Genomic DNA, 9945 nt, shown 5'->3' on the forward strand with positions numbered 1-9945 from the left:
ATATATTGTAAGTTATGATCCCAATAGCTTCCACTTTACGCATTTGTATTCTGACAAATTCAAACGCATTTTGTGAACACGTTTTTAATCTATTTACTCTTGAAGCCAACTCATATTTTTTACTTACCAAGTTCATTTTGTTGAGTGAAGGGAACAACAGCGCCCACGGCAACCATCACAAACTCTCTGGATGACAAATTCTAGTGCCTATTTTTGCTTTTCCGAAGTAAAAAAATGGAGAATAATATTTTGGATTAGTGCATTGGGAGACAGGGATTACTCAAGTGTGAAATAGCCTAAATCTGAGAGCAAGCGGTTCTATTTTTTGTTTTTTGAGCGGTGTGGAAAATTTAAAAAAGCAGAATTTTTCTATGTATTTGAGCAACATTTGTCTGGCCTCAGTACTTGTGTGTTGTATAAGCAGCTCTTGAGGTCAAAATAAGTCAGCTGTTTCATTGTCCGATAATCAGGAAGAGCACGGTTAGCATGCTAGTTGTCGTTAGCTTTAATGTGATGGCAAAACTGGCTTCTGATAGTTGTGAAAAGCGTTTATAAACTTATTGTGGTGAATAATTAGGATGTTCGGAATGCATAAGGTAAGTGAGGAATGACTTTACTGTGAACGGTTGTATTTTGGGAATAAATGTATATAAAAAAAAGAACGAATAAGGTTGCATTTCATAGTAAACAATAAAAAAAAATGTTTGAAATGTTGGTTTGATCCGCAATATCCATGAATAATGATGTTATGTCCTTTGGGAAGACACTAAAATCCTGGTTCTAGTGTCTGCTTGTGTTCGTCGGTTTATATGTAATCTGATTTAACATATAGCACTTATTATAACTTGTACGCCATCGCCGCTATTAGGAGTCTCGTCACTCATTCAGTATAAACCCGGTGCAGTAGTATTGAGCTAGTTCCAGCCATGATCCTTGCACCTCTGCCCTCAGTCAAACACACCCGCTGCATGTATAAATAGTTGGAGTGAGTGCGGACATTTTGTATTTTCTCTGTGATATCTGGTGTACTCTTTCAAGTGCTAGACGGGTCCAGTGTCTGTCTCTGCGCTGGGCGAGGCCGACATTTAAATCCAACATACCTCCGGACCCACCCTCCTCTGCAATGGGGTGGTATGCAGTTCCTTAGTGGCAGAAAAGCTAGGATGAAATGATGGTTTTGGTTGATCTTTTCTTGGTCCTTGCGCCTAAATTGGAAAGAATACATTTTGTGGCTTAATAATAGTTGTGTTGTTCCCTGGTCTTTTGAAAATGTTTAATGAACCACTAGTAAAATGTTCCCAGTTAAGAGCCTTTTTTGCAGGTTACAGTTGTCACCTCTAGTTTTTGCAGTATAGGCTAATGACCCAGAAGCGCTCCTCCATGTTTTTAAAGAAGACATATTGTGCATTGTGTATTGTCTTTTTTTTTTTTATTTGTACCAAAGTAAAAGCCAAAAGATGGAATTATAATTTGGTGGCAATCATCCTCAGACCCAAAGCAAACAAAGGAAACAAAGAGAGCAATATAGCAAATCAGTAGGTCCATTAAAGTTTGAAGGGATGCCATTAAGGTAACTGTAAATAATAGCTGTTTGCAGTTTAAGTGTAGTTAGCTCCTCTCTTCATATAAGGCATTGTCAATCTGACCAGAACCGAGGAGGCGTCTTAGATGAGCAGTGAAACATCTTCACCCCTACAACTTTTAATTTAACTTTGGTTTTTACAATGGATCAGACCTGGACAACTGAGGGATTACACCGAAATTTGTACCAAAATGACGCAATGATGCAGAATCCTATGTGCATCATTATGGAAATAAAATCGGAGAGTGAAGTAAAAACATCACAGTGGACATATACTGTAGGTAGATCAGAGCAATGATGTCCTGAATGTAGGAGTATAAAGATGAATCAAACATGCATGAATCACTCTAAATACAACTTGGAGATGATAAATGAGAAGGGGAAATAGCTATAACATGGTTAAAAGTCGATTTTACAGAATACATCCTCTTTAAAGTCCATACATTGTATTTAAAGGTGCACTATGTAACTTTTTTGGTGAAGGATCCATCACCTGCCTGTTTCCATTGATATGCTATTGGTTTTCACAGGAATGCTTCACAGTGTGGCATTAAACTTGGCTATCTTTATGAAGTACTTACGCCACCAGACCAAGTTACAGGTTAGATCTGAGGACAGGCAAGCCCACTCACAGTAAAAATGTTTGTCTTTAAAGGTATTTTGAAGCAATAAAAACACCTAAATTAATAATTTTTTTGTGTAATACTGTGGAACACTCCAGGAAATTGCATAACATCTCTACTGGCACAAGCATAAAAGTTACACAGTGCAGCTTTAAGTACAGTAAACGTATCAATATTGAAACATAGGCTGGAGGGAACGCCGTGGGGTCCCACCGGATGAGCTGGGGGAAGTGTCTGGGGCGAGGGAAGTCTGAGAGTCCCTGCTTAGACTGGGCTAGATAAGCAGAAGAAAATGGATGGATAAACTGTGAATCAATACATTCAAATTCCTATATATTTTTGTCAAATACTCAATATAAAAAAGTAACCATCGCTGACACGCTACATGAACCAAAACGCATTCAAAACAAACAAGAACAATATTTGCGAGCGTGCCTTGCTATCAATTCGTCACTAGCTTAAATCTGCGTTGACATTTTTATTACTCTTTCAAACATCCCTGTTCATCAATCTCTATCGCACTTCTGTCTTTGAAACCTACTCGTTTATTTTAGCCCACAAACCCATTATTTTTCATAGTATTTTATCCCCCTTCTCCCCGGCTTATCTCCGCAGCCTCTCCCCATCCGGCCCACTTCATAACCGCCTTGACAAGTCCGCGTATTGATTGCGTTTGCAGATTAGAATTGATTCCGACTGCGCCATGCATTTTCCTATTTGTTTACTTCTCTCCCTCTCCATGATGGGCACTTTTCTCTGCTCATTCATCAAAGTGGCATTCTGAAAGTTAAGACCGCCGTGGGCATCAGAAATAACAAGTGAACTGTATATCTGCGGTTATGTGATTGTGATTAAAAGTTGTGAATAGGCTACAGCGCGTTCTGATTGTGCCAGGAGAGGCATTCAACTGCATGGGGAAAGAAAAAGCTGGGGATGAAAATCGAAATGTATAAGAGAAATAAACGCTTGGCTATAGTCGACTGCGAACGTGTTTTTTTAGCGGCAGTCCTGTTAGCTTGTGTTGTTACAGTAGACCGTGTAAAGAAGCGGACTAAGTGAGCGTGACGTTACCCACAGTGTTCGGCTCCCGTCAAATGAAGCTCATCGAGGCGAGCGGTTATAGCGGCGAATTTGGAGATCCACACTTGGAATTCCAACCACGAATATCACAGGAAGTAACGCTATGATACTGAAGTAATGCCCCTTCCCGCCTGCACTGCTGGTTTAGCAGGGAACATCAAATCAAACCTGTTTTGTAACGCTGGCAAGAGCGACCTCAGAGAAAGAAGACGCCTGATTTGTTTGTTATTAATGTTCATATCTTGAGTTACAGACACAAAAGTGAAAAAAAAACTACCAGCACCTTATTGAGCGGGTTAATATGAACATTTTAAGACAAAAATGACGAGGCTGACAGCAGCAGTTAGAGAGAGAGGGGTGACAGTTTTTCAATGGAAAGTGAATTGGAGCCAGAGTCGATGGAGCCGGAAGCGCGTCCATGATCACTTTCTATTTGGAATGTGGAGGCTAGCGTGTTAGCTGTGTCCATTTATATAAGCAGTCTGTGGTTGTTACATAATTTTGGTCAGCAATGTTGACCAAAGTGAAAGTAAAAACTACCAGACCTTTGTTTTTTTGTTTATTAACGCTGCAGAAAGCAAATACATTTTGAGTAGCGCATTTCCTAGCTTACCAAAAATGAAAGATTCAAACTCAATTTCAAACACCTGTGCAGTTCTTTGACTTGCATTTAGACTGGAGTGGTCTAAGTAGTTGGAAAAACAAGTAAAAAATCATATCAAGAGCTTTCTCAGTTACCTGTACATGCAAAAGTACTGACTCGGCTGTTGTTTGTGTGTTTTTAGCAAAGACCAGCCCGTCCTCCGTGCCCTCGTCCAAGGCTCCGCAGAAGGCTGAACCTCCAGTGGGGCGGGCTGCCAGGGTGCTGACTCTGTTCTCTCCGCTCATGCTGGGGATGCTGCTGCTGCTCATGTGGTGAGGACTCACTCTCTCAGGCTCTTATAGCGCTTTTCCAGATGCTCAAAATTGCCTTACAATTTCATGCATTATTCATTTACTCCACATTCATTGGTGGTAAGGCTCTATTGTAGCCGCAGCTGACCTGGGGTAGACTGATGGAACAGAGGCTGCCAATCTGCACCATTGGCCCCTCTGACCGCCACAAACTCAAACGCACACCAGAGTATTAGCCAATGAGAGTTAAGTGCCCTGCCTAAGGACACAACAATATATATTTTCCCTCTTGTTGTGGCACCTCCTGGTATTTACAGTGCTCTCTCTCATCCAAGTACTTTTACGATCTAAGGAGAATAGGCTGAGCACACAATAAATATGTATAAACGTATATTTTCCCACCAAAGGCCCTCGATATGAGTAACCAGCGCAGTACAGAGACACAGGAAGAGAATGCAAACTCCACACTAGAGCTCCACTGTCAGGCTAACAACTCTGCCACGCTTTAAAACCACACGAGTACTTTATTATTCAGTAAAAAAATACATATAAGTACAGCAAATGACCCACGTTTATCAAAGCTCATAGCAGCCCTGTGTCTCCAGACTGACCCACTGTTCAGTCCCATATTGATGTAAGGGGTGAGTTTAAAAAAAACACAAAAAAAACAAAAACATCTCTATGTAGATGCTTGGATCTCCTCCGCTCACAGCCAGAAGGGACTGATGAAAAAGTCAATCCTAAAGTGTCTCGTTCCATTAAGTTTACTGGTGTAGCAGAATAAATCACCGGTAATAGTGATGTAAACGATTGGGAGGTCATGGACTAAGTAGTGAACCATTTTACAAGTTCAACATTACACAGTATTGCTATAGCTTATGTTAAAACAACTTTTTTGTTGTGGGAGGAGGGGATCTACTACATGCGTGTCTCCATAAAGATGTTATAGCTTTGTCTGGAACGTTCCACAGTATGACATTTAACTTTTCGACCATGGATGTATTCAATTACAAGTATTTTTATCAGTAAATGACATTGAAACAGGTGATTGAAGCAGGTGATTAAGCAAAACCAACTCTACAAATTAACGCAGATTAATCACATGATCTGTTTTAATCAATCACGCGCAAGTTGGGCTGGAGGCTAACGCTGCGCTCAAGAGTTGTGCCGGTTATACGTGGTTATATTTACACATAAAGTCCATCAGTCCTCCTCACGTACGGCTCTGATCCAAGCGGTAAATCAAACCAAACACGCCGCAGAGGTCTCCGCTTGACCACCGCCGGAAAATAAAGGTCACATATGAGCGCTAAAACGAGTGAAATGGGTCAGGTATTTCACCCAACTGCTACAGAACACTGGAAAACGGCAGGCTAATTCTAACAAGCTGTATCTGTCACAGTAAGAGACAGTTACGCCCGCAAGCGGCAATGAAGGGCCTTTAACCCCACTCTTGTTTGGCTATGTACATTGACCTGGAACATGTGGTCACACAAATAAAATGTCTAGATTTAAATACTTAAATATATCATTAAAAAAATGCTTTAAATTACAGTATTAGAATCAGTGTGCAGTGCAGTGATTAATCGTATTTCAACAGTGTGATTAATGTGATTCAAAGCAGCAATTGAAACTCGTGCATTCTTGCTATGAGTAGGATCGCCTTTGCATAGATCTGACCAGTAATTTTACTCAGACACAAGCAGATGGTGGGCCCTAGAAATGTTACATAATGATTTTTCTTCCTGATCAGAGCAGCACATATGGACTATGTAGAGATCATTCCATAACTGTTACCTAGCAACCTTAATGTTAGCAAAGGACACATTGTTTTCTAAAATTACACAAGTAGACTTATACAATTCTAACACCTATATTTAAATGTGTTCATTGCGTGTAAATTGTTGCTGCGTTTTGGATGGAATTTTCAGTATTTATGACACAAGTAGAACTATTTTGTTTGTTTTAATTAACGACTACTTTGTGTATTTTTGTGCTTTTTGTCTCAACTAACCCACCAGACCAAGTCATAATTAGAAAAACATGAAAACCTGTCATATGTAGTGGTAGAAGGTATGAAAGTACAAGTAGCAAAGTACTGTACTTAAGTAGAATTTTTAGGTACCTGTACTTTACTTTTACAGTGGATACTTTTTACTTGTACTACATTTGATGGGTATCTGTACTTTCTACTCCACTACATTTTGAAACTGTAAGAGTAAAAAGTAATTTTCATTTGATTTGAGGAGTTAATTTTACAAGGTTTGTGAGTTTAAACTTTGGCTTTGAGCAAACACAAATAAATACACAAAATATTTGCATTACTTTACAATACATTGCAACAGGCGACCAAAATATATCCTTTTTTTTATCTCTACATTTAACACAATTAAATATTTTTACTTTTTACTCTTTACAGGGACTAGCTTTTTTCATGTTTTTCTTTACTTGAGTAACTTTTTACCTCAGTATCTGTACTTTTACTCAAGTAACAAAACTGAGTACTTCATCCACCACTGGTCATATACACTTTAAAACTCAGAAGTACTTTTAGAGATGCTTGGAAGATGCTGCCACCATTTTATTTTTATCTTTTTTCTCAAGAAGTGGAACGTTGTTGTGACTGCAGTAGTGTTTTTCAGCTCAGTGTGACCTGCCCTGACCCCCTCTGACCCCCTCTGACCCCCTCTGACCCCCTCGTTCTGGGGCAGTGCGGCTTTAATTGGACCGAGTCTGGGAGGAAACTTTAAGGTCAACCTGGGGAATCAGAAAAGTTCAACTACCCTCTCCAAATGTTAAAATATAAGCCACTTTCTTTTTATGTTGTATGAATAACAGCAGTGGCTCTAGTGCACACTGTTGTTGTGTCCCTAGGCAAGGCACTTTACCTGCTTTGTCTAGAGGAATGTGGTATGCGAATGAGTGGTGGAGGTCAGAGAGTGGCAGGCTTGTCTGTCCCAGGGCAGCTGTGGCAATAGTATCTTACCACATGATCATAATGTTAATGAGTAATGCATGAAATTGAAAAGCGACTTTGCAAAGAGATTATATAGATTTTTTTAACTTTTATTTATTTATGTATTTTATTTTATTTTAATTTATTTTTAATTTATTTTATTTTAATTAATTAATTTATTTATTTATTAATTCTACAACTTTTGATTTCAATATTCTTCTGAACAGTACTGAAGATGTGAGACAGGCCTGTAGTCTGACAATGTTCAAATCCAGGCTCAAAATGGTTCTTTTTATAATAATTATGTGTGTTTTTATTTTTTTGTATTGTGTTCTTTAAAGCTCTTTGAATTACTTACAATGTGCATACAAATAGGGCTGTACAAATACACTCGCCTTATTAGACTTACTTCAATGATAAAAAAAATAAATAAATAAATCAGAACCCTTCAAGTCCAGTCCAAACACACTTTTTCAAGTATGGCATTTTAAGTATGTACAGTGGTGGAAGAAACACATTGGTCCCTCGTTTATCGCGGGGGTTACCTTCTAAAACTAGAAATAGAAAAACGGCACAGAGGAGATGGATTGGCTAAGGGACTGTAGACCATTATCAATCAGGACACAGAACAAAATGTGCATTCATACTCTGTAAAAGAACATGCAAAAACTGCACGCACAAAAAATCAGCAAAACAGCGAGGCCGCGAAAGGAGAACAGCGATATAGTGAGGGACAACTGCACTCAATTTTGTTACTTAAGTAAAAACACAAATACCAGGGCAGAAATAAAAAAAAAAAACTCAAAAAAACAAAAAAAAATTTTTTAAAAATTTAAAAAAAAATTAAAAAATTAAAAAAAAAGTAAAAGTATCACATGAAAAAATCTATTTAAGTAAACATGTCGATACCCATTTAAAAATGTACTTAAAGAGTAAAAGGTTAAAGTATTTTGTACATATTTTGAGATCTAATAAAGCTTCAGATGTAGTGATTTTGTTTTTATTTGTGTATTTTTGTTTCCTCAAATTACTAACATGTTGAAAATAAACCTTCCGCCTTTTCAGCAGGTCTCCAACAATAATAAAAAGTACTTTTACTTTTCAGTCGCTTTAAAAATAAAGTGGCGTAGAAAGTACAGACACCTGCTCTCAAATAAGGATTAAGTAACAGTATCCACTTTAAAAGTACAGATACCTCAATTTTTCACTACTTTTACTTTGTTACCTTCCACCTCTGAGTATGTATTTCAGTTTTTTTGCCAAATATCTAACTTACACCTTATTTTTGTGTGTATTTCAGATGTGGAGGTCCCGTTCCCGAGAAGAGGAAGAGGAGGAGGAAGCAGAGGAGGGGGAGGGCTGTCCTTTTTTCTATTTTGCACACGTTTTTTGAGGACAGGTGCAACGATCAGTTCTGCCCATCATACCCAGATTACAAGACTTCTAATCTGACAACATAATTTTTCCGAATCCAAAATGTCAACTTTGGAAAATCCCAAACTTTTTTAAAAACCCATGGAAGCGACAGGAGCTACACTACATTCTACTACACTCTTATACTCCCCCCTGGTGGCCGTAAAGCGCTACTACAAACTGATTTCTTTGACTTGGGTATCTCCTCTTGAAAAAAAGTATTATTTTTCATTTTTTATCGGATAGTGTTGATAATTTTAAAGAAAGTTCCAAGTAGCAGTTTTCCCATACAGCTAAACCATCATGCCAAAGACTCAACAACAACAACAACATCCGGATTTTTTTCCCAAAATCGGCAAAACAAAATGGCTCCCAAAACATAAAATAGGATTGATTACGCTTCCTGAAGCCAGTGCCTGTCGGAAAAAAAGGAATTAACCCACGGAAAGTTTTTTTGTAAAGAACGAATTTGAAATCAGATTCGGAAAGGAATTTGAGGACTTGTTTTTTGGATAAAAGAACTAACACTTTGAAGAATTCTGTAGTTGAGCTTATTTAGACAATATAGCTTTACATTCTGCTTCAGCGACTGGCAAGGAGGACACGGATTGTACAAAAGCTACGTAATAAATGGATTTGAGACTGAAAATTTGTTGTTTTTTTTGGAAATTTAGATTTTTTCGAAATTTTGAGTTTCCATTTTCTGCTATGTGCTGTAAAATAAAAGAACAAAAAATAACGGATTGCTTTACAAAATTTTGACGCCTTTAAACATTGATAAAGTGTCTTTTTGCAGTTTACATTCAGTATCACCCATATGTTACTCAATGGAATAATTATGTTTTCTTTTGCTTTTTTTTTTTTTTTTTTTTGTAATTTTTGATTTTTTTATGGACAATAATAAAAACACACTTAGTTTTTTTGTTGTTTAATTTCTTTTCCCCAGACATTCATAATGGCCTAATTCTCCTTGATCCTATTTTGTAAACTATGATATGTAACTTTAACATTGAACAAGAAGTTTATTATTTAATAATAATAATAATAATATTAATAATAATGTATGTACTAGCAGTAGAATGTGGTAACCTGTACCTGGGGTCTTTTTTATAGATGTATATACAATGACAGGTTTCAGCCATTAAATGTGACCATTTCACAAACTGCATGTCCGCTCTTTTCAATCTGCACAAACATGGACACACACAAGGGGGCGACAGCAGCTCAGTTGGTCGAGTGTTTGTCCACGGATCCGACGGTTGGCGGTTTGAATCCCACTCAAGACATAAAAATCATTGGTTGAGTCAGATTCAATGATCCACAGGTTGGCAGTGTGGTTCCAGCTCCTACAGATGAATGCTGTCATTGTGTCCTTGGGCAAGACACTTAACCTTAAC

General features: G+C 37.9%; 1 protein-coding gene across 2 annotated transcripts in view; it reads left to right on the forward strand.

Moving 5' to 3' along the window:
* Positions 1-9701, forward strand: part of cntfr (ciliary neurotrophic factor receptor) — a 482053-nt gene extending 472352 nt beyond the window's left edge. Inside the window, exons 10-11 of one of the 2 annotated variants that reach the window (XM_055225685.1) lie at positions 4071-4200; positions 8436-9373. In XM_055225685.1, the coding sequence (XP_055081660.1) occupies positions 4071-4200; position 8436 (131 nt within the window). In that variant the 3' untranslated portion in view covers positions 8437-9373. Of the gene's footprint in view, positions 1-4070; positions 4201-8435 lie in introns of both variants that reach the window. The other variant, XM_033976220.2, reaches the window with a different exon arrangement.
* The last annotated feature ends 244 nt before the right edge of the window (positions 9702-9945 follow it).

Source organism: Periophthalmus magnuspinnatus, chromosome 12 (assembly GCF_009829125.3).
Source record: "Periophthalmus magnuspinnatus isolate fPerMag1 chromosome 12, fPerMag1.2.pri, whole genome shotgun sequence".
NCBI classification, from domain to species: Eukaryota; Metazoa; Chordata; class Actinopteri; order Gobiiformes; family Gobiidae; genus Periophthalmus; species Periophthalmus magnuspinnatus.